This window comes from Triturus cristatus, chromosome 4_2, assembly GCF_964204655.1.
Source record: "Triturus cristatus chromosome 4_2, aTriCri1.1, whole genome shotgun sequence".
Taxonomy (NCBI): domain Eukaryota; kingdom Metazoa; phylum Chordata; class Amphibia; order Caudata; family Salamandridae; genus Triturus; species Triturus cristatus.
Window position 1 is genome coordinate 265,634,135 of NC_140586.1, and position 25,307 is coordinate 265,659,441.

Consider the following 25,307-nt stretch of genomic DNA (forward strand, 5'->3'; position numbering starts at 1 on the left):
GCCCAGTCTCACTCCAGCCTGTGCCTCACTGAATTCCCTTCGATATCGATAGATGAGGTAACTGCATTAATTATGCAAACAAAGAGTGGTAGTCCATCAGATACCATCCCTGCACGCATCATGCCCATATTAGCCAACGAATTAGGCCAGAGAATCCTGCAATTAATTAATCTGTCTCTGAGTACAGGGGAAGTTCCCTTAGATTGGAAACGGGCGCTGGTAAGACCTCTCAGGAAAAATAATGCCATACCCTGGACAGAACTATCTAACCTGAGACCAATCTCTCTTCTTCCCTTTTTGGCCAAATTAACAGAGAAGTTCGTAAATTGCCATCTATCGACGTACATCAAAAAAGCTGGGATTCTGGACTCCTCCCAGTCAGGGTTCAGGCCTAGACACAGCACGGAGACCACCTTGCTGTCTGTCGCAGACGATCTACACATGCTCCAGGATGGGGGTTATTCCGTTATACTGGTGCTGTTGGATCTGTCTGCGGCGTTTGACACTGTGTCACATAACATCTTGACTTCCAGGCTAGTTGACAGTGGCCTGGGAGGTAAGGCACTGGCCTGGCTGAGGAGTTTCCTAACGGATCGTACCCAAAGTGTTACCTTGGGTACATTTCAATCAGAGGAGTTGAAGATCTCTAAAGGGGTGCCGCAGGGCTCTTGCTTGAGCCCTACGCTTTTTAATATCTACGTGGCCCCCTTGGCTAACATCATGAGATCCCATGGGTTCATCCCGGTGTCTTATGCCGATGACACCCAACTCCTCTTCCCATTCAAAACTCTTACTACAGAAACTAGGAACTCTTTTGCCCAGGGTATGAAAGCAGTGGCACATTGGATGGCGTCCAATTACTTACAATGCAATGTGGCCAAAATGGAGGTGATGCTATTTGGCGAGGCTAAACGCCTGTGGCCTCCGGATTGGTGGCCTCTAGATCTTGGGCCGGTCCCTGAGCCCAAATTGGTAGAGAAAGACTTGGGGGTTAGGCTGGACCATGAGCTTTCCTTAAAACTACATGGTAACCAAGTGTTGGCTCATGTTTCCACATCATTGGGCTGCTCCGGAAGGTGTTTCCTTTACTCCCAGACGCCACACGAAAGACCTTGGTGCAAGCGTTGGTGTTGAGCAGATTAGATTATTGTAACGGCTTGCTTCTATCTGCCAACGAAGGAGTCAGTTCCAGATTGCAGGTGGTTCAGAACACTGCTGCCCGCCTTGTACTAAATGCACCTCCTCGTACACCCTCCAAACCTTTGTTGATTAAACTTCACTGGCTAACTGTGAAACAGAGGGTGAAGTTTAAAATATGTTGCATTATACATAAATGCCTGATGGGGACTGGCCCGGCCTATTTGGCCAACAAGTTCACTCCATATGTCCCCACACGCTCCCTTAGATCTGGTGATCGGGCACTGTTATGTGTCCCCAGAGCTAGGAAAGCAAGACAAGGGTCCAGAGCTTTATCTGTGGCAGGTCCCATGCTGTGGAACAGTCTCCCTATAGCCATCAGATGACATAGGGAACATCTGTCTTTTAGGAAACTTTTAAAAACTTTCCTCTTTCAAGACTAAGATATCATCTCATGTTACAATTTATACGGCTGTTATTTGTTCTTGAGCTTGAGGCTGATGACGCTAAAGGGCGCGGAGATACTCCTCAGGGAGTCGATTCTAGCGCGATACAAACATGCAAATAAATAAATAAATAAATACTATAACCTGTCCCTGCCACCTCCACCCTGCCTGTCCACATGCCATGCCCCTATCCCCTTCCTCCTGTCCTCCATGGTCCATTTTACTGCCACACCCTTCTGCCGTCCCTGATCTGTTGTGCTGCAACTGCTCCTCCTGCCTGCCCCACGCGGTCTGTTGTGAGGCCCCTTCCCCTGAACTCTCTTGTCTGTGCCCAGGTCCTGACCCTCCCATCTATCCTCCATGGTCCATTGTGCATGCCCCTGCACCCTCCTTCTTGCCCATCATAGCCATTGTGCTGCCACTAACCCTCCCGCTTGCCATGCATGGTCTTCTGTGCTGCCATGGCCCCTCCCACCTTCCCTGTGTGGTCAGGTAGCTGCCCCTGACCCCCTCCCACCTTCCCTCCATGGTCTGTGTGTATGCCACCATAGTCTCATTGTTGCTCTCCATGGTGTGTCTTGTTTCTAGTGCCCATCCTGCCTGACCTCCATGGTCATCTTTCTGCTCCTGCCCTGCCACCTTGCCCCCAGCCCTCTGTTTTCATGTGCAGACCCCCTATTCCCTCCCTCCTGGCTTGTCTGTTCCATTGTAATGCCCCTGATCCGTCCCTCCTGCCCTTTATGATCTGTTATGCTGCAGCTTTCTCTCCTGTCTGTTCATTATGGTCAGCTAGCTACCATTGCCTCTTTCCCATCTGTTCTCTGTTGTCCATGTGCATGGTCCTGTCCCCTCCCTATTGCTTTCTATGGATTGTTGTGCTGCACTCCCGTCCCGCATGCACTGTGTGGTGTATTGTGCTGCTGCAAACCCTGATGCCAGCCCTGTAGGGTCAGTTTGGTGCACCTCTCCATGTCCCTCCTGTCCTGTGTTATCCGAGTCCGTGTCCCTACCCCAATTCCTCCTGCCTACCGTGATTCAATGTACCATACTTGCGAACATTTTGAACTTGGTAAGAGGGAGATTTTGAAAAAAAAACTGTGGTATTGATTTTCCCCTTTGAGTTACATTGAAAAAGAGGAGATTGTAGACAGGAGACAGATCAAATAAAGCCCATTTGAGCTTAAAAACATTGGACGTTTCCTGGCTGAAACGGGTCTGTTGGCATGTATGGTTGTACTACCACTGCCTCTTCCTTCTGCCCACAATGGTCTAATATTTTGCCACAGCCTCTCTTGCCAGTCCTGTATTGTTGGTTTGTTGCCCCTGCCCCCTTTTCCACTGCCCTCCATAGTCTGTTGTGCTGCCACTGCCCTTCCTGCCTGCCCAGTGTGGTCAAATTGTTGCCTCTGCACTCTCCTACCTGCCTTCAATTTTCAAAGTCCGTGCCCCTGGCCTCTGCCTCTCAACAGTATCCCAATGAACAACTAGATTGCTAACATTCTATATTTATTACAAAAGTCTGACGTCATCTTGATGTAATCAAAACGATAATACCTAGAGTATTTCCTTTAGAAATTACATATATGAGAGGGTCTTATTTGCATCAAAATTATGGTTAGTGCTCTAAAAAACTAAAATGAGGACATATTTTCTGAGTTTTCAAATAGCGACAAAGAACTTTTAAGTTATTTGTAATCTTTATGTTTTTTTATCCAGTTGACCACTTGATTAAATGTTGCACCTTGGCGAGAGGATGTGGTGTTACTTACAGAGCTGCAGGCTTTGCAACTAGGGAACCAGGTTGGAGTTTCTGCTTCAGCTCAACATTCTGTGATTGTGGTCAAATCACTTAATCTCCCCATGTCTACAACCAAAATGAATTTGATCTTGTGTGATGTAACCAATGCTCATGTAAAGCATTCCAATACCTGACAAGTCTGCACTATATAAAACTGCAAATACACAAAAAATAAGTGTTTTGCACACCTCTGTCATTGGGCTACATGTGGGCTACATCTGGGTGACATATGTGCTGCATTTAGGCTCTTTTGTGTCTGGTGGCCATCTTGGGAGATTTATTTGTTATGAAGTTTCCTAATTTCCTCATTTACTGCAGTCTCCTCAGTAGGAAATGCTTTCAGTTTTTTACTTTGATTCCATGAAGAAGGTATTCAGATATGTCACACATTTGCCATAAAATCTGAATGTTAGCACTCTAGTTGCTCATTAGATCACTGTAGTAAAGCTACTGCTCACCACAGAAGTCTGTTGCTGGTATTAAAAGTGCATGTTTCAGTCTGCATATCAGACTTTTTTAATGAAATAGAAGAGGATTTGAGAAGTCACTCAAAATGTGCCCTAATTTTTCTTTCTTCAGCCCTAATCATAATTTCTATGGCAAAATGAACCCCCTCATTGTGTTCCTTTTTAAATTAAATGTTTTAAGTGTTACCAGTTTATTCCAATCAAGATGACTTCAGGTGTGCCATACTTTTGTCATAAGTAAGACAGTAAGCGCTCTAGTTGTTCTTAAGAACACTCTGGGACATTCTGTCATTAGGCTATACTTGGGCTACATCTGGGTGATATTTGGGCTACATTTGGGCTCTTTTGTCTCTGGTGGCCATCTTGGGAGATTTATTTGTTATGAAGTTTCCTAATTTCCTCATTTACTGCAGTCTCCTCAGTGGGAATACTTTCAGTTTTTTATTTTGGTTCCCTCAAGAAGGCATTCAGATGTGTCACACATTTGCCATAAATTCTGAATGTTAGCCCTCTAGTTGCTCATTAGATCACTGTAGTAAAACTACTGCTCACCAGGGAAGTCTGCTGCTGGTATTCAAAGTGCATGTTTCAGTCTGCATGTCAGTGTTTGTTTATGAAATAGAAGAGGATTTGAGAAGTCAAAATGTGCCCTAATTTTTCTTTCTGCAGAACTAATCATAATTTCTATGGCAAAATGAACCCCCTCATTTTGTTCCTTTGTAAATTAAATGTTTTAAGTGTTACCACTTTATTCCAATCAAGATGGCTTCAGGTGTGCCATACTTTTGTCATAAGTAAGACTGTTAGCGCTCTAGTTGTTCGTTAGAACACTCTGGGACATTCTGTCATTGGGCTATACTTGGGCTACATCTGGGTGATATTTGGGCTACATTTGGGCTCTTTTGTCTCTGGTGGCCATCTTGTGAGATTTATTTGTTATGATGTTTCCTAATTTCCTCATTTACTGCAGTCTCCTCAGTAGGAAATACTTTCAGTTTTTTACTTGGTTCCATCAAGAAGGCATTCAGATGTGTCACACATTTGCCATAAATTCTGAATGTTAGCACTGTAGTTGCTCATTAGATCACTGTAGTAAAGCTACTGCTCAGCAGGGAAGTCTGCTGCTGGTATTCAAAGTGCATGTTTCAGTCTGCATGTCAGAATTTTTTTATGACATAGAAGAGGATTTGAGAAGTCAAAATGTGCCCTAATTTTTCTTTCTGCAGCACTAATCATAATTTCTATGGCAAAATGAATCCACTCATTGTGTTCCTTTGTAAATTAAATGTTTTAAGTGTTACCACTTTATTCCATTCAAGATGGCTTCAGGTGTGCCATACTTTTGTCATAAGTAAGACTGTTAGCGCTCTAGTTGTTCGTTAGAACACTCTGGGACATTCTGTCATTGGGCTATACTTGGGCTACATCTGGGTGATATTTGGGCTACATTTGGGCTCTTTTGTCTCTGGTGGCCATTTTGGGAGACTTATTTGTTATGATGTTTCCTAATTTCCTCATTTACTACAGTCTCCTCAGTAGGAAATACTTTCAGTTTTTTACTTTGATTCCATCAAGAAGGCATTCAGATGTGTCACAAATTTGCCATAAATTCAGAATGTTAGCACTCTAGTTGCTTATTAGATCACTGTAGTAAAGCTACTGCTCACCAGGGAAGTCTGCTGCTGGTGTTGAAAGTGCATGTTTCAGTCTGCATGCCAGCATTTTTTAATGAAATAGAAGAGGATTTGAGAAGTCACTCAAAATGTGCCCTAATTTTTCTTTCTGCGGCACTAATCATACTTTCTATGGCAAAATGAACCCCCTCATTTTGTTCCTTTTTAATTCCAACCAAGATGGCTTCAGGTGTGCCATACGTTTGTCATAAGTAGGACTGTTAGCGCTCTAGTTGTTCTTTAGAACACTCTGGGAAGCTGCAGTAGAACACAAAGGAATCAACTGACAGTCTCTGCCCTTGTTGGATGTACATGTTTTACTGAGAAAGTCAGACTTCATTCTCACATGACTGAGAAAGATAATGTGAATTTACAGAAAATATGCTCTCAGTTAGCTTATAGATCACCTTCCAAATCTCTGTGGGAAAAGCATGAGAAAATAGTTTTCTCTCAAACATGATTCATGATATCACAGTAGAAGGCTTTTTCACATGGTAAAATCACCTTAGAACACACCACAATTCCTAAAATGAGTATGGTACCATCAACAAATGATTTATAATGTAACTAAAGACTTAAAACCTTCTATTAACTGCAATGCTTTTTAATGAGGTGCTATCATGTATATTGGTCCCAAGATGGCTGTCAACACTTCTTGGATGAAGTGCTGACAGCCAATCAGATCTCACAATGAGATGTGTGGTTAGGCTCCGCCCAGATATATATGTGATTTTACTTTTGATTTTCTCAGGAACTACCGAACGGATTTACACCATGTAATCAAAAGGCACATGCCTGACCTGAGGACTACCTCTTTGCCAAATTTCAAGTAATTCTGTTCAGCCGTTCGAGCTGTACCTTCGACTAAAGGTCCTATGGGAAAATGCATGGGGAAAATGCGTTTTGGGACCCCCCTTTTTTCTTAGCCCCCGCTTGACGAATCAACCCTAGACTTTCAGGGTAGGAGCTGAGCGGAGCGCCCCATTAGTTTTGAAAATTTCACGAAGATAAGTCAACCGGCGCCAAAGTTATTCAAAATAGAATTTTCAAATTTCCTATGGGAACTCGGTCCTAACTCTAACTATCTACTGGCGACCGCCAGTAGATAATATATATATATTATATAACAACAAAAGATGAGCGCATGTAGAAATAAAAGAAGTCTGTGTCACACAAATTGCATCCCGTGATCAAGCCTCAGGAGAGGTGAAACGCGTTGGGTGAAGCAGCGTTTTTGGAAATAAAGCGCCTTTAAACTTCAATACACGAGTGAGTGCATTCTTAAACTACAAAGTGTGCTGTCGCAAGGCAGCGCTTTTGTTCCTTTCGATTGAATACTAAACTGGCTGGTCCCCGTCGGAAAGAATGCACCGCCCTAGAGGGGAGCACCGGCGTCAACATTGGGACACTATGGAATGAATACAAAACAGACGCGAGGCAGCCGTTACGGAAAAAGAAATACTTGCAATTGGTTGTAGCGTTGTCGGACAGGAGAAAAAGAAAAAGAATGGCTGAATGATAACATTGAGAGTGAAATCCATTAAACCACGGAATATTTTAGCGCGGAGAAGCGTCTGTTCAAGGAATCCAACAGGAACAGAGAAAAATAACATAACGACTACGAAGGAAGTCGACAAACAAAAAGGATACGCGCCAACTCCGTACAGAAGAGATTCAACCCGCCAATGCCTAATTGCTCAGAAGTCCGGGTGAAAATAACGGACAACACGGAGCATCGGACAGCAAACGGAGGGTAAGGAATCCTTGCTTTCTTCTATCTTTACTTTGCTCGAAATTTTTAAAGACTTAAATATAAAAATTTGAGAGCCTACCTATCTTCCCACAATTAGCGGAAACAACCAACAGCACAAGGTATAAAACGTAACTAAGAGGGCCCAAGAGCAATATCAAACTAAGGATATCATATTTTTTCCTCAAAAAACTTTATTGATCGCATACAATTACAAACAGCCTAAACGGCTTCAATGATGGTAAACTTCTAGGGACTATATTTTCTTATGTTAAATAGCCCCAGCAACGAAGCCATACCAGCCAAACAACAAGCAAAGAATTGAGGAAAATGGGACTCGTGTAAATCAAGGCGCAATCAATAAAATTAAATAATTGGAAAACAAACACGCTTACAATGGAAAAACGTGAAGCCAAACGCAATGCGGAAATCTCCAACCTATTCACAGCCACACAAATAACAAGAACTGAGAGAGGAGAAATAACAACCAAATGTGACAATAAGGATAAACTAAGATATTGGGAAAGATTATCTAAAAAAGAGATAAACAAATGGTGGGAATTAATAACTCTGCAAAAATATGTAGAGGTCAAAAGAATCCCAAGAGGCCTGCGCCTCATGCTCATGCCAAGCCATCAGGATACAAGTGGGGAACTTCTACAAGAATGGGGAGAACACTTGTTAGAATCATCAATGGGATTAATACTCATCCTAGTAAAACATATTGACAAAGCCTTAAAAGAAACGAGAAGCGAGCTGAAAATCCTGGAGGAAGAAATAAACAAAATGACCCTAAGTGATGAGCTCCAAAAACTCAAATCGGACATCTTGAAAAATCTAGAAAAACATGAGGAACGAGTAAAACTTCGCAAACAACATAAATTCCTCCGGGATAAAATAGACTTTGAAGAAGGCAGAATCTTCACGTTTGGTAGACAATATGAAGAACGCAAAGGAAGAACACAACTGGAAATGACAAACCAGCAATCATCAAGTCCAGACTCCCTAACAAGCACTGACTTCAGTGACTTAGAAGATCCCCAACAATCAACAGACCTGAGAAAAAAGACCAACTTTTTAACAGAAATGAGAATGGCCCTGGAGCAACAAAACAAAACCAATCAACCAAGAAGAGGAGGTGGCAGAGGCCGAGGAAGATGAGCACAGCGAGGAAGACAAGGAGAGGGCAGAGAGGGAAGGGAGGAACAACAACAAAAAACAGATATGTGGTCCAAGGATCGGTTGAGACAACCAAAGAAACAGAAATAGAGATGCCAACCTCCAATTCCCAGGAATTAAATATAATTAACCTTTCACAAAAAATCTTGACATCAACAGAAAATGAGGTTTTAAAGAAAGGATTAAACTTTTGCCCCACATCACATCTCGATATTGCTCAAACAAGAATAGACCTATACAAATACACACGCAAATTAAAACTGGCAAAAATCTATGCAGAGAAAATTAATAACATTCAACAACCTACCACTAGACAAATCGAAAGTAATCTTCAAGTAGAAAACCTAAAAAATTTAGAACTACTAATGACGATGGGCACGATAACAGAAACCCAGGAAAGAGAAGCAATTGGGGAACTACAGGAACTCCAACTGATAGAAGGTGCAGGTGAAAGTGGTCTTAAAATGAAATCTAAATATTATCCCAGCCTACCAGCAGGCAATAAAATTGATGTCTTCCATGAGGCAATAATAGAAGATCTATACAAAATGACCAATTGCAAAAGGAAAAATAATCTTTCCAAAAAACAAATGGATGCCCTGAAAATCTACAAGAAGACAAAGCAATTGAAATTAAACCCGCAGACAAAGGGGGAAACATCGTGATTATAAACAAAGGAGACTATATATTGGAAGCAAGAAGACAACTAATGTACCAATCATGCTACCAACAACTGAACAAGGATCCAACCAACGAAATCCAAAACAAATTGGAGGAGAACTTACAGAAATGGTTCCAAAAGGGCCTATTAGATGAAGATGAATATCGCTACCTAAATAAAAACACCCGACGATGGCAACCTTCTATTGCCTGCCAAAAATTCATAAAGACCAAACAAATCCCCCAGGAAGACCGATAGTTTCTGCTAATAATTAATTACTAGAACCTATTTCGGAATATATAGACCAATTCCTGGCACCTCTAGTAACCAATCTTAGTTCCTACTTAAAAGACACAACGGATCTTTTTAAAAAACTGGACTCAATTAAGTGGAATCCAACTTACAATCTAATAACCATGGATGTGGTATCATTATATTCGAACATTAAACACACCATAGGAACTGAAGCATGCAAATTTTTCCTGGGAAAGAGAAGCATTCAATACAAAGAACATAATGTAATGCTGAATGAGATGATTCCATGTGCATACACAACAATATCTTCTTGTTTAACAAACAAATATTTAAACAAATAAAGGGATGTGCAATGGGCTTCTCTTTTTCGCCAAATTATGCGAACTTAACAATGGGGTGGTTCGAACAAAAAGTGTCATGGAATACAACAAATTACGAATTTCGAGAAAAGATAGTACTATGGCTGCGTTTCATAGACGATCTTTTAATCATTTGGGATGGAACCGAACTGGAATTCAAGACCTACTTTGAGAGATTGAACAATAATCCAATGAACCTTAAATTCACATACGAATTCAGTCCTGAAAGAGTAGAATTCTTGGACACAGAAATCTACGTTGCAAAAAACTCTCTTCAAACTACATTACATCGAAAGAAAACAGCAACAAACGCAATTCTGCATGGGGAAAGCTTCCACAGAGAAAATCTTAAATGGAGCACTCCATATGGAGAGTTTTTAAGAATGCGTAGAAATTGCTCTGAAGATAGTGAATTCCAGAAACACAGTCAACAGGCAGAAGCACGATTTCTCATACGGAAATATCCGAAAAATGTGGTGAGAAAAAGCTTAGACAGGGTATCAACTGTGAATCGAAAAGACATCCTACAGCCACAATTAACACAAAGAGAAAAAGAAGAAACGATTATAAGACTGATAACTACGCAAAGTGCAGAAAATCATAAGTTATCAGCAATAATCAAAAAATATTGGGGAATCCTACAATTGGATCAAACCTTATCCAAAATCATCGGTAACCACCCGAACATCACTTATCGACGAGCAACAAACATAAGTGACAAAATCATACACAGCCACTTTCAAGAGGCCCCCATAACAACTTGGCTTCAAAGAGTAGGCTTTTGGCCCTGTAAGCAGTGCAAAGTATGCAAAATTGCAACCCCAACGAAAACCTTAGACATTGGGAAAGGCAAAACATGGCAAATCAAACAACATCTAACATGCAAAAGTACTCATGTAGTTTACATGATAGAATGCCCCTGCAAGAAACGATACATCGGCAGCACAATCTTTGAGGTAAAAAAGAGAATCCTAGAACACACCCGAGCCACAACTCATAAAGATTCAACAAATGCCATAGCATAACATATGTATCAACATCATGTTGGGAGTCATTGAAATTCTGTGCTTTGGAACAAATACCACAATCAGAAAGAGGCGGAGATAGAATAAAGACTCTTAGACAAAAAGAATCCCGCCACATCATAACATTCAGAACCCTTGACCCCAGAGGATTGAATCAAAATGAAGAATTATATGTACATCTGTAAATACAATGAAATGAACATTTGGAGAACAAAAACTCATCAAAGAGATGAACTGATCACTGAACAACGGGATATGAATATAAGTTTGTAAACACAACTCACCAGAGAGTGCAAATGCAGTTTACGAAAAATACAAACTCACCGGAGAGATGAAGTGATCATAAAACAATGAGGACAGAAATATAAACTGTGAATGAAACAAAAACTCACCAGAGAGTATCAATGGATTAATTGATTTCCAATCTGTTGGCCTCCCACAAATATTGAAAAATATTGAACAATCACACGTAACAGGAAGACTTTTTATGGAACACAATAAAAGAGCACTGAAAAACTAAAAAATAGAAATGTTGATAAAGAAAAATTGCACACTTGTAAATTAATTCACGTGCACACTACAAAAACCACAATGCATCACTAGGCAAACAACAAAAGATGAGCGCATGTAGAAATAAAAGAAGTCTGTGTCACACAAATTGCATCCCGTGATCAAGCCTCAGGAGAGGTGAAACGCGTTGGGTGAAGCAGCGTTTTTGGAAATAAAGCGCCTTTAAACTTTAATACACGAGTGAGTGCATTCTTAAACTACAAAGTGTGCTGTCGTAAGGCAGCGCTTTTGTTCCTTTCGATTGAATATATGTGTATATATATATATTATATATGTTCTTTTAACATACAGGGGAACTGCAATGATTGATTTTATGAATGATTCCAACCCGTTCAGCACAGCAAGCCAGTAAGAAGATGGTCTCTCACCAGCAGTTCTGGATCCTACTGAAGGAAAATAAGAAACTTTTTAATATATATAATGGCGCATGTGGCCCACTTAGGGTATTATAATTGTGCTCTGGACACTATATGTCCCATAATGCATCATGTATGAAAAACGAAACCAGCCAATAAAAAGATGTTGCACTTAGCCAATCAAAAACATGCTGCATATTGAAAAGGAGAGAGAGAGCAATCACGGCGCCATATATGCAAATGAAGAGCCTTTGAGAAAGAGGTTTTATACCTTGAAACGCGTCAGGCATGGAAAATTTACTGGAATGCTGAGGAGAGCTGAATTGAAGCGAGCTGTTGAGTGCTTTCTCGAGATATGGACGTTTGATGAAGAAAAAAATATATATATATATATATAAAAATATATATATATCCGCACCGTACCTACAGGGGTGGGGGTACGCACCGTACCTACGGGGGTGGGGTGGGAGTACGCACCGTACCTATGGGTTGGGGGTACGCTCTGTACCTATGGGGGTGGGGGTACGCTCCGTACCTACGGGGGTGGGGGTACGCACCGTACCTACGGGGGTGGGTGTACGCTCTGTACCTACAGGGTGGGGGTACGCTCCGTACCTACGGGGGTGGGGGTATGCACCATCCATACGGGGGGCTGGGGGTACGGTGCGTACATGGGGGGGGCTGTGGGTACGGTGCGGACATGTAGGGATGGGGGTACGGTGCATACCGGGCCCCCTTTTCGTCGTGCATCGCGGCGTACTTAGCTTTTCCGGCACTTTTTGGGTCCCGTAAAAATTTTGCCGTGCGAAGTGCTGTGGGTACGAATCGTACTCGCTGATCCGTAAAACACTGCCTGACTCCATGCGAATGTCGCGTACGCGGTGTCCCGGATCCGATTTGTGGTTATCTTTTAGCCGGTCGGTGTTTTTTACGATTCGTACGGAAATGGTGTTTCTGTACGAATCGTACTTGCATGTTTGTAAGGTATTTTTCCCGGGTACGAGTTGGACGGAGAAAACGCTCCGTCCGACGATTCGTACCCGGTTTTTCCAGGATCGGAATCGGCCCCTATATGTCCCATAATGCATCCTGTGTAAAACGAAACCAGCCAATAAAAAGATGTTGCACTTAGCCAATCAAAAACATGCTGCATATTGAAAAGGAGAGAGAGCAATCACGGCGCCATATATGCAAATAAAGAGCCTTTGAGAAAGAGGTTTTATACCTTGAAACGCGTCAGGCATGGAAAATTTACTGGAATGCTGAGGAGAGCTGAATTGAAACGAGCTGTTGAGTGCTTTCTCAAGATCTGGACGTTTGTTGAAGAAAAATATATATATATATATATAAAATATATATTTTTTCTATAGACTATTATTGAAAGCACAATCATAAAAACAGATCTAGTGCAAAGACCCCCAATTAAAGTGCAGAACTATACTATTGCAGACATGTATTAAACAAAAACAGACCCCATCTGTTAAAGAGAGTTCCACTATTGACATATGTTGCCTCACTAGTTGAGCAAACAGTTATAGACTCCCCTGTCATACTAACCCAATTACGACTACAGACCCACTCCATCTTTTCATAATCTCAGTCATACTAGGTGTCATCGACCCAAACATAAACATCGAGGGTTCTATCCCTATAGATGTTGAGCCATATATAAGGCTTTAGTCTGTAAATATTGGTGAACCTAAATCTCACTTTTCCGGTTATGCATTGTTGCATGGCGGAATACTAGGACAAATGATTCTTCTAGGATATACAAGTCCCTTCTTGGTCTTTCCAGAACTACTTTGAATAACTAAATCTGGGGGCAGAAAAAACTGCATGTAATCTCTTCTCCACCCCAGGTACCTTCACCATGCTACATCTCACCCCATTGGATGTACATATATTATTTATAGATAAGGGCCATACCCCCTACTCACCTTATAGGTGTAGGTCTAGAGATTTAGCAGGTATGTTCAATGATATATCTTTGATGAAATATGATGCAGAAGACCCAAGGCGTTTGAAATAATAGAAGTTATTATTATGGGTGAGCTACAGGATACAATGGACTACCATAAGTTCCCATGCATTACATATATGTGTTATGCTCTCTCTGTTTAAATCATTAATTTATTATATAAGGGAGACATCCACATACCTTCTGTCTCTCGCATTGAGGTGACTATTATTCTGTGGTTTATATTTTAAAGAGTTTCAAAAATTCTCATAAGACTCCCTTCATCAATTAGGCCTATAGAATATATATAAAAAACATTTTATTGTATGAACAACAGGACTCCTATATCTATAAATATGTCCAAACTTGCCTCACACTTTTAAATATGGCAAAAGACGGGTAAAAGCACCCCTGTCAACAAACTTAGTTTTGTTCATTAGGCTAATAAGGAAAATAGGAAACTTGGTTCAGATCTATATTATATAATCCCATCATATTTATAAAAACACCCTGCATATTAGAGCACCCAGAGTAGGGCCCCCATAGGGTAATTTGGGTCAGTATTTAGGGGATAACACTTTAACTGTATGCAACTACACTCTACGGCACTGCACTCTGTGCTATTCTACTCTACACTACTTCACTCTATTCCACTCTACGCCACCCGACTATATCCCTATTCCACTGTACACAACTCCACTATACACCACTCATCTCAATGCTTTTCCACTGTGTGCCAGTCCATTCTACGCTATTCCACTCTACGCCACTCTACTGTACACCACTACAGTCTACGCCTCTCCACTGAACCCCACTCCACTCTACGGCAGTTCACTATACATTATTATTTCACTGTACGCAACTACACTCTACACTGTTCCACTCTGCCACTGCACTCTACACCACTCCACTCTGTGCCACTCCACTATACGCTACTCCAATGTATGCCACTCCACTGTACACCACTCCACTCTACGGCACTCCATGGCACTCCACTGGACACTATTCCACTCTACGCCACTCCAGTCTATGCCACTCCACTTTATGCCACTCCACTCTACACCACTCTATTGTGGGGTATTGCACTCTATGCCACTCCACTCCTCTCTACACCACTCCAATATATGCCACTCCATTCTACCCCACTCTCATGTATGTTATTCTATTGTACGCCACTCCACTCTACACCACTCCACTCAGATATTCCACTCTACGCCACTCCACTGTACTCTACTCTACTGTACGCCACTGCACTCTATGGCACTCCACTCTATGCTATTTCACTGTACGCAGCTCCTCTGTATGCCACTCCACTCTATGCTATTCTACTCTACTCCACTAAATGCAATTCCACTCTACGCCACTCTATTGTACGTAACTCCAGTCCACGCCACTCCACTGTATGCCACTGCACTCTATGCTACTCCACTTGAGGCTATTTTACAATATGCCAAGTTACTGTACATTTTTCTGCTGTATGCCACTCCACTTTATGTCACTCCCCTGTAAATCACTCCACTGTATGCTATTCCACTGTACACTACTCAACTCTACCCCACTACACTCTACCCCACTACACTGTACTCTAGAGGTCTTCAAACTTTTTTGCTTTGAGCCAATGGGCCTTATTACGATGTCGGAGGCTTTCCGACCGACATGTTCGTTATACACTTTGACCGTTGTATTACAATGATGGCTGTCAGGGTGTGAACCGGCTGGGGAAACCGACTCGGTTCCTACGGGCTCCGGGAGCCCTTTGGCCAGTCGGAATGGGCTAATAATCCCTTAAGGACAACATTTCCGTTGTCGGGATTTTGATGTCGGTTTTCGACATCCTATCCATGTAGGCTTTTCTGACATGGAAAGGCTGTCCGAAAGCGACTTTGGGGGGTCCCCTAGCAGGGCCCTCTACCCCCTGGCCCTCAGGTTGTGGCCCTGGGGCGGACCATGAGGTGCCTGCCACAAGGTGCAGGGAATTTCACAAACTCCCATTTCTCAATGGCAGCCTGTGCGGAAGGCGGTTTCCATGGAGAAAGGGGAGTTTGCGACCGCACCATGTATGGTTGCATCCGAAACTATATGGCAAAAATTGGAAGAGTGGGAGGGGCATAGCTCAACAGAGCGGGCTGGGATTATGAGATTATTTTAGCTGCACTTTTCTGTAGCTCTTAAATCACACTAAATGTAAGATGTATACAAGAACAAATGCATCAAACAAAAGCAGAATTGACCAAAAATACTACTCCCCAAAATTGGAGTGATGTGAGCCCCTTACACTCCTAGGCCCCAATGTAACTTCAGCTGCTTAACTAATGATAGCTGTGGCCTTAAAATGCAGCCTATCTCCTCTTCTTTCCTAACCCCTTTCACACTAGTGCGGACCATCACTTCAACCTTGAAACAGGAAGTCTACCCTTTCCGAAAACAAATAAACTCTCACACTTTGCCCCCTGTTTGTGTGGCAAAGGTTCCTTCTGCCCTAATGCTGGCAAGGTAAATAAACTGCCATGCCCCCTTTTTAAAGAAAGACATTCATAGTTGTGATGCAGTGGGCCCCTCAGACCAATGGGCACCTGGTACTGCTCAACCTGCTTTACTAATGGTAGCCACTGCCTTGCAAAGCAGTATCTCTCCTATCCCTCTCTCTTCCATATCTCTGATACCCAAACCAAGGCATCTTCTCTGCTTCAATTTTTCCGTCCCTTGTGTCATTGCTCCAAGGCCCAAGGCAACAGTGGCACAGTGAGAATTCACTGGTTCCCTAATGCAAGAACAGGCCTAATTCCGCAGCACCAATGACACCTAAATCTCTACCCTCCTGTCCAGCACACCTAGGCCTGATGCCCAAAGCAAACTTTCTGCCACTCTGTTATTAAAAAAAGATAATATAGCAAACTCCCATCCTCACACTGTTGCTTGAGCCTTGCTCCTCTTAATGGTAGCAGGTAAAATGGCCCCCTTTTCCTAGTAGGCAAGTTGGGTGGGGGGCTCTTTTAATGTGAAACAGATGGCTAGAGAGCTGAAACAGAAACATACTTTCTCACCAGGGTACTACCTTAATGACATAGAAATGTGTGGAAGTGGTTAATCACCCAATCTAAATGCTGCTTTGGAGCCAGTATAGACTTTAATTGATTCAGTCACATGAAACTTCATGATGAGAAATATTTATTCTTTTTAAGAGGTAGAATAAAGGTGGTATCAGTGGAGTTCTCTAACATGTCCTTTTAATAGACAATTAAAAATGTTTTACACTAGATACAGGGTTAATACTCATTACAAAAGTGTATATTTTTAAAGCAGTTGTTTAATCTTAAGCACTTCCTTTTGTGGCAGCCTACTTTATACTGTATAATACAATTTTAAAATAATGACATTCACTGTGTTTTCTATCACAGGTATGTAACTCAAAGCAGTATGAATAAACAAGTCACTATTACTCACTGTGGAGCTCAGGATTTAAATCTTTTTCTCTCTGGTCACACACAAACATCTGTAGTGATCACTTAACCAACTGAGCGTTCAAAAATTAAATGTGTACAATTCCCATCCATTAGTTAAACTTGCATTTATTTTTCATGTAATTTCATACGCAGACATCTGAAGGCAAAATCAGCAAAATGTAGAATTTTTTGTTCGGTTTATTCACCTCTCCGGCCTCGTCTCCACACACCAGATAGCCCCAGTTGGCAGAACTGCATTCAGCCCTACTCTACTGCCCTCAGTCAACCCACTTCACAAGGCTCCACCACACTCTTTGCCACTATACCACACTGTACTGCACTCTATGACACTACAATACACTAAACAACAATCTACTCAACTCTATGCCCTGACATTCCACTGTACAATGTGGTACTCCACTCTATGACACTTTCCAACACTCTACAACACACCCTCCCCTGTACTGTACAAGACTGCAATCCAATTTAGGACAGTTTACTGAAATTTATGCTCTGCTTTGGCACTCAGCTGCACTCCATGCCACTGTACTGTACAACACGCCACTGCACTCTGACACTTTACTCCACTGTACACGACGCCCCTCCACTCTACTCCCGCCCACTCTATGACACTACACTCTACGACACTACACTGTACAACACTTTCCTCCATTCTGCTGTACGACACTCCACTTAATGGCACTCCATTCGATGACACTAGACTCTCCATTCTTATAAAAAAAATACATTCGTATTCAATAAAAAAAACAAAGGTTAAAATCTAGTTGTAGTTAAGAAAACAATGTATTCTTTCTACGCAAACCATATTTTAACTATACAAAGATTAGAAAATCTTAAGTTATAGTTTTATTTTAAATTTCTAATGTATGCACCTCCTTTAAATTACTATAACCTTGTCTATTATTTTTATACAAACCAGACTAAAAGGACATAAACATTAGACATTGGAAAGGTATACTTATACCTTAAATTTATGATTGGCAAAACACCTTCAAATTATTATAACTCGTGCACCCCCATACATAGTGTATTGAACTCAGTAGCCACACTACATTAACTATAGTTCATGCCTTCTACATGCACAGCTTATACTCTTTCATATTACATCACTTATACTCTCTCAGATCATAGTATTTACAACAATACTTCTGAAATTGGAAATCACAAGATTTGTGAAAACACAGTGAATGGTAGAGTGCTGAGTGGAAGTAAGGTGGCGAGAGGTACATTGGGTCTTTCCCATCATAAAAGGAGCAAAAAAAAGAACAAACAATTAGCAGACAGCAAAAAAACGGAACTAAAGTATTTTTTTACAAATCAGTCGATATTATTTGCTAACACAATAAGACAAAGTTATGACATGGATTTTTTTTAAATATAAATCAGTCATCACAAAACAACTTGTTTGTCCTCCCTAGATTTGGAGATGGATATGTCGTCACAATGAAAGTCAAGGCGCCCAAGGTCGGTTCTGCTCCCGACTCAGCCTCAGCCGAGAAGTTTATCCAGGCCCACTTTCCTGGCTGCGTACAAAGGGAGAAACACTACAACATGCTGCAGTACCAGATTTCCTCCTCTTCTCTGGCGAGAATATTTCAATTGCTTATCTCCAACAAGGAAAGCTTGAACATCGAAGAGTACTCTGTTTCACAGACCACCTTGGATCAAGTGAGTACAGCCCGCAGACTGACTGTGCTTTGTGGATAAGGCTAGCATAGTCGACATGCTGTTGGGCCTTGAATCTCAGCATTCATAATATGTGACTTTTGATAGAAATATTATATGTGCTTTAAACACCAACACAGTAATTGCTAATGTTTGCCACATTGTTACTGATCATATGGCCACCAGTCTAGTGTAATGGCATTAAAAATACTTGGGGCCAGATCTACAAAGAGTTGATGTAAGGTGGTGCAGCAAGTAAAGTTGTACTGTGCTGCTTGAACGGGACAGAGTGAAATAGAGCAGCTATGCGCCAAACCAGGCAGCCTTGTGCCATAGTGCAAAGGTGTCTGCGTTTTGGTCAGCATCATTTTTGTGAAGGAAGGGGTACAAAAACTATGCTTAACTGCCTACCCAAAGAGATCAACCTTCAGCGTTTTTCTGAAGCTTAAAGCGTGATGGAGATCTTGATGTGCAGTGGTGACAAGTTTCATAACTAAGGTGCCTGACCTGGTAATGATAGTCACCTTTTCTGCTAAGGGTATGATTAGTAACTAATAGTTTAAGTAGATTTTTGTTGCGTAAATCCCAGGTTAGTCTTTCATCTATCAATTTAGCAGTTAGACAGAGGGCAACAGGTTTGTTCAAACATTTGAACACAATACACAAAGTTTAAAATGTTATTGGGTCTGGTAATGCAAGCCAGTGCAAAGATCTATGCACAGATGATACAAGCCATTTTCTTTTGAGTCCAAAGATGGAAGAAAACGCTCCATTTTGTACCATCTGAAGAGTCCTTAGAAGCTTCTTAGAAAGGCTTGCATTGTGAGTCAATGCAGAAGTTTATGATTATTCAGGCGGAGAAAGAATAGAAGGGGCCAGAGTCTTTCAATGCTGTAGATGTCAATGTTGACTACTGCCTGCCCCTGGGGCTTACAGGATGTCTTAGCACCAAACAGGAACCCCAGAATTCTGAGGTTTTCTAGAAGCTCTCTTCTCTTGCTATCACAATTATCCACTCGGTTTTAATTGATTCAGCTGGAGAAAGTTCTTATTCAGCAAGTTGTGTGTGTCATTTAGCAAGTGAGTGTTATCTGAACACCTTAGGGGGGTCTTTGGAATACCTCATATATCTGAGTGTCATCCGCTTATGACTGAATTGACACTTTGCGGTTCTTGTCTAGGTCAAATGGTGGGTACATTTATATATTGAACGAGGCAGGCAAAGGCCCTGTAGGTTGAAGTCCTGGGTTCAGATAGCAACGGTACAAGCTTTAGTTGTGCTCTCTCTGACAAGAAGGAAAGGACCTATATAACCATGTCCACCGAGGACCCAAGTACAGTGGCCAGGTGCTGCAAAAGCATGGCGTGAGTTGCCATATCAAAGTCCACAGATAAGTCCAACATTACTACTAGCAACTTACATGACTGACCACTCATCACTGAACTGTAGAATGTCATCCAAAAAAGCACTTGCTTCAGTCCCATGAGATGGTCTGAATCCAGAATGAACTGGTGCTAGGGTAACAGTCTTATGTAAAAATTGTTGCAGTTGAAGAGAAGTTACTGGTATCGATAGAGTGTTTATATGTCAAACATAGGCTGGGTCTGTGGAGGACATGTTAGATCTATTGATCAGGGTGGGTTCCAGACTTTCCATTAAATATATGAAAAACATGTTATTCAATGATGGCATTTTTAATTTCTGGAAGTGTCTGAGAGTTACTATAATTTATTATCTTGCATAGATACTACAACACATATTTGAAGTTCTCTTGTCAAGCCTTTCAAACAAAATACACCAATAAAAGTTTGATGACTAGGCTGGATTGCTGAGAGATGTTGGCCCAGATTTACTAGGGATTTGCACAGCTGTAGAGTGGCACAATGCAGCACCTCTGATCTACCTTACAGTGCAAAGGGTGTTTTACCCTGGAAATGTGACCTTTTCATAGCACCAAATCCACTTTGTATTGAAAGGGGCATTGTTTATGCCGCAGCTGCGTCACAAAAGTGACTCAACATCGGCGTAAAAGTGTCGCAAGGAGCTTGACAATCTGCCCCTTTGATGGACAACCATCATGTTTGATGGAGCTGCCTGCCAAACGATTTCTACATTGACAGGAGCTTCCTACCAATGTGTAAAGATGTCCGTGGGGCCGGCACACATCTCTAAATTTGGTGGGTAGAGTAAAGGCTCAGTGGTGGATGTAAAGTCCTCCCCCACCCTGTCTGCCTTTACTTCCTCTGCCAAACCCTAACTCAGGCCTAATACTTATTTTCCCTTCACTGATTGTATAAACTTATGTACACATATTGGGGCAGATTTACATGCCCCTTGCGACACTTTTGCGCTGATGTTGTGTCACTTTTGTGATGCAACGGCAGCATAAACAATGCGGCCAATTTACTACCTGACACATCTGGGGAGATGCGTCACGTTGTAAAGCTCTGCGTCACATTCTACCTGCATCAGGTATAAAGTATGCATGGTGGGCGGTCCCACGCAGGAAAACCTCGTAAAAGTGAGACAGTGAAATCTACAAGATTTCACTGCGCCACTTCTAGGACACCACTGCGTCAAAACCTTACACCTGCAGGCATAAGGAGTGACGCAGTACAATAAGTATAGGCCTCAACATGCATTGCTGGAGTTATGTTGTGCTTGCGACACGACTCCAGCAACGCATGACTTTTGGACCAACAGATGCGTCAGAATTTCTGATGCATCTGTCAATCCTTGCGCCATGGTGCGCCGTACTGTAAATACTGCATATCTATGGTGGCGCAAGGGTATCGTAAGCTGGCACAGGGAAACTGACGTATCTCTACAGATGTGTCAGTTTCTTGTAAATCTGCCCCAAAGTTTTCAAAAGTTAAATTTTTCAAAAGCAAACTCACAAAGCTGTAGTTTGTTTAATAAAAAATAATGACCCACACACCGTGGGAAATTTCTACCATGGTGTTGGAGTAATTTTTCTTTTTTTACAATCCGGCACTGCCAGGATATACCTGGGAGTGATGGACAGTAAAAAAAAAAGCCACCCAACTGCCTACTCTAGATAGGGCATATGTTTGGCTGCCTTACCTCCAACAGCCCTTATTCCCTCGGGCCATTAGAGGAAGGTTTATGCTCATTGAGTAATTTTTACTCCTTAAGCAGAAATCCGGCTGGCACTGTTACGTCGGAGTACACTCTCCACCAAACGTTAAATCAGCCCCATAGCTTTGACAATATGGGGTTATTTGAAAGGTCACCATCAGCTCATAGTATGTTGAGAATACATTGAGGTCTGCTGAATACAGAGGGGCAGATTTACAAGCCCGTGCGCCACTTTTGCGTCATTTTTTCCCATGTTAAAAATGACGCAAAAGTTGCGCAAGGGGCTTGTAAATCTGCCCAAGAATTGCTATTAACAAAATCATCTCCATTGAGTATAAGCTGAAGGGACTGCGCCCAGCAGCAGAAAAATTGAGTAAGAAAATGCAATGGTACCAACGGGTCACAAATCACTAATATTGAAATTGTCCTTGCAATCCTGGGGTTGATAAATATCACTAAATTGTTGAGTGCCCCATACCCATTTGTTGAGACAGCAATTAATTTGCTTTAGTTACCATATAGATGTAAAAAAGTCGATAAATATGCACATCTGATTCCAGTAAACTACTGAGGCTCAGCAAAATACATATGCATAATCACATGGGTCCACCTAAACGCTTTTTAACTTAAAAACACTTAGGCCCTGATTATGCATAGTGGGTTAAATTCCAATCCTCGCATAAACAGGCGTTCACACATGGAATAGATGAATTCTAAGTTCTGTCAAATATATTGTACCCCAGCTAATATACCCCCAAAAAATCTTGGCATGTAAAACGGCAAAACGTGTAGATATTGGTGTGCTAAATGCTGAGTCCTATATCGTATGCCAAATTGCGAAGGCAAAACTTTGAAGAGGAGGTATATTTACCATATCTGGTTGATGCCACACCCACGGATACCAGTATTTATCAGGTGTGGTAACTCCGCCACCCCGGTCTGACCACTTCATATTCAGGTCCTTAATAGAAATATCAATATGCGTAACATTCCGAAACCAAATTTGCAAGTCTTCATAGGCAGAAAAGCAGAAAGTGGCTGGTCTCCAGCTCTCTAAGAGTCATTATACAGTGCAGAATCAGAAAGCGTATGCATTTGCTAGTCCCCACTATAGTGTTTTGGTTGTATTTTGATAATGTTTTAAGGTAATGTGGACTGTGCAGGTCCAGTATTCTGATATATTGAAAAACCTTCCTACATTTGACATTGCCAGAGTTAAGACATTTGAACAACATCACTTAAACACATTAATGACTGTGAGAGAAACACAACAAATACTGTGTATCTTGGATGAAGAAAAGGAAACATTGGGGCATATTACCAAGCCAGGCGATAAAATTATCGCCGCTTTAGCGGCAGAAAACTGCCGCTAAAACGGCGATAATGGGATTGATAATATGCTCTATGGAATTCCAATTGAAGCCCATGTTAGATGTGAAGGACATCTAACCTGAGCTTCAATAGGAATTCCATAGAGCATATTATCAAGCTCATTATCGCCGCTTTAGCGGCAGTTTTCTGCCGCTAAAGCGGCAATAATTTTATCGCCTGGCTTGATAATATGCCCCATTCTTCGCAAACCTTTTGCTACATCGGTCTTGTATTTATACACATCCACTCAGGTTCTGCCACTATGACGCCCAGGTTGTGCCAAAGAAGGTTTGTGTTGCTTGCTTTTGTGGGCTACAAGACCATAGATCTAAGCATAGTTAATAGTAATTTAATTTAAGTAAAAAGTTCCAGCTCATGGGTGCACTTTGGCTTCAATTCATAATTTAGGTTGATCCAAAAGTCAGTGATGTATGATCTCTTTCTTCAGTATGATGATTTTATTTCACATTTGGATTTCCAACTATGCAGGTTTTTGTGAACTTTGCTAAACATCAGACTGAAGATGAGGATGTCGGCTTGCATCCCCGTGCCGCAGGAGCCAGCCGTGCAGTAAAGGTTACTCCATCTCCAGCTTCATAGACCACACCAGGCATCTGCACAGGAGCGGTTTGTGCCGCAAGCTTCTTTGAAGGGCGTGCCATACATGGACAATATGGCCCACGCTCTACAACCCTTGTTTGATTAAAATCAAGTGGGAATATATTACCAACAAGGAAACTTTGAATGGGTTCCCACACGAATACTACTCAAGTATTGACTACTGGGCTCTTGAGGAGAAACTCTGTGTCGAGCACAACCAGGGTCATGCTGGTGCACCGATCAAATTAAAATAAAAGACAATCCCAGACATTGACAAATCAGGAACGTTCATAGCATAATATCCAGCCCAATATAACACCTCTTTTAAGAAACAATTGCAGCAGAGACATTTTAAGGCATAGGCAAAGTGGGACCTGGCCCAGGGCCCCCCTATTCTACAGACCCCATCATTAAGCTTTCAAGACAGTCCCAGACAGTGGCATAACAGAAACATGATCAAAATGACTCAAAAACCCCTTCCCAGGTCTGCATTTTCTCACAAATATTCAGAGGCTTTGATTGAATGGAGGCCCCCTGAAGGACTGGGGCCCCTTAAAAGTCTGGGAGCCATCAAAGAGGGTTGTCAATGATTAGACCATAGTTGCTGAGGGCATGAATCAGCTGAAAATGTTAGTTGTTCTGAGCAGAGAGCCTCAAATGATGTTAGTCCCGGGCCCCCCAAAATCCTTATGATGTCCCTGGATTGCAGTCATTTATGAAGAACGCCCACTTGATCAACACTGCTTGAAAAGCATTGATGGACTGTCTTCTCTCTACCTCCTCTCATCATGCATCTGGTATTGCCCCTGAATATAGTATTTTTGTGAATCGTCTCACGTTGCATAAAACTCAACCCATTCAACTTTGAAATTACAAAGAAAAGTTGGTTGCCAGGGAGAAAGCACACCCGTTGTGGACTGATAATGTACTCTATGACAGCAAAAGAGCTTTGTGATCTGTCTTGTCGGGCTTTAAATGTAAGGAATTAATTGCAGGAGGGCTCCCTACACAGAGAAAGAAAGAAAATGTCTCTCGGTTCCAGACTACTTCAGTGTGTAACATGTTCATGTACATGTTTTGCCATGCTCTTGAAAAATAATGTGTCCCAATGATACATGGTATTTTAGACATGTGCACTAATGAACTCAGATTTACACATTTATTACTGTCAAATTCCGTGATTTTATCTCTGTACAGCTTAATTAACTCATGAGAACACTGCTTCTGGTCGTAGAAATTTAATTGTAAAATTACTTCACAAAATAAATCAACTTGGGTCTTACCCAAAAGGCCTAGCTACTCAGATTCTGTCTCATTGCATAGATTTTATGCCTTGTGCTCTGGGTGGAATGAAATACTTTTAATTATATTTTCTGCACACGAAAAAACAGCATGGCATGAACCATACATGCAGTTAGATATACAGAGTGTAGTATGCGTAATATTGCCATTGTAGAGAAAGGGGTGAAGCACC

The 25,307-nt window shown here is 41.7% G+C and overlaps 1 protein-coding gene across 2 annotated transcripts in view; it reads left to right on the plus strand.

The window, feature by feature from the left end:
* Positions 1-25,081, plus strand: part of ABCA4 (ATP binding cassette subfamily A member 4) — a 1,118,748-nt gene extending 1,093,667 nt beyond the window's left edge. For both annotated transcript variants that reach the window (XM_085601480.1, XM_085601481.1), the window contains 2 exons: positions 18,516-18,765; positions 23,723-25,081. In XM_085601480.1, coding sequence (XP_085457606.1) covers positions 18,516-18,765; positions 23,723-23,833 — 361 coding nt within the window. In that variant the 3' untranslated portion in view covers positions 23,834-25,081. The remainder of the gene's footprint in view (positions 1-18,515; positions 18,766-23,722) is intronic.
* The last annotated feature ends 226 nt before the right edge of the window (positions 25,082-25,307 follow it).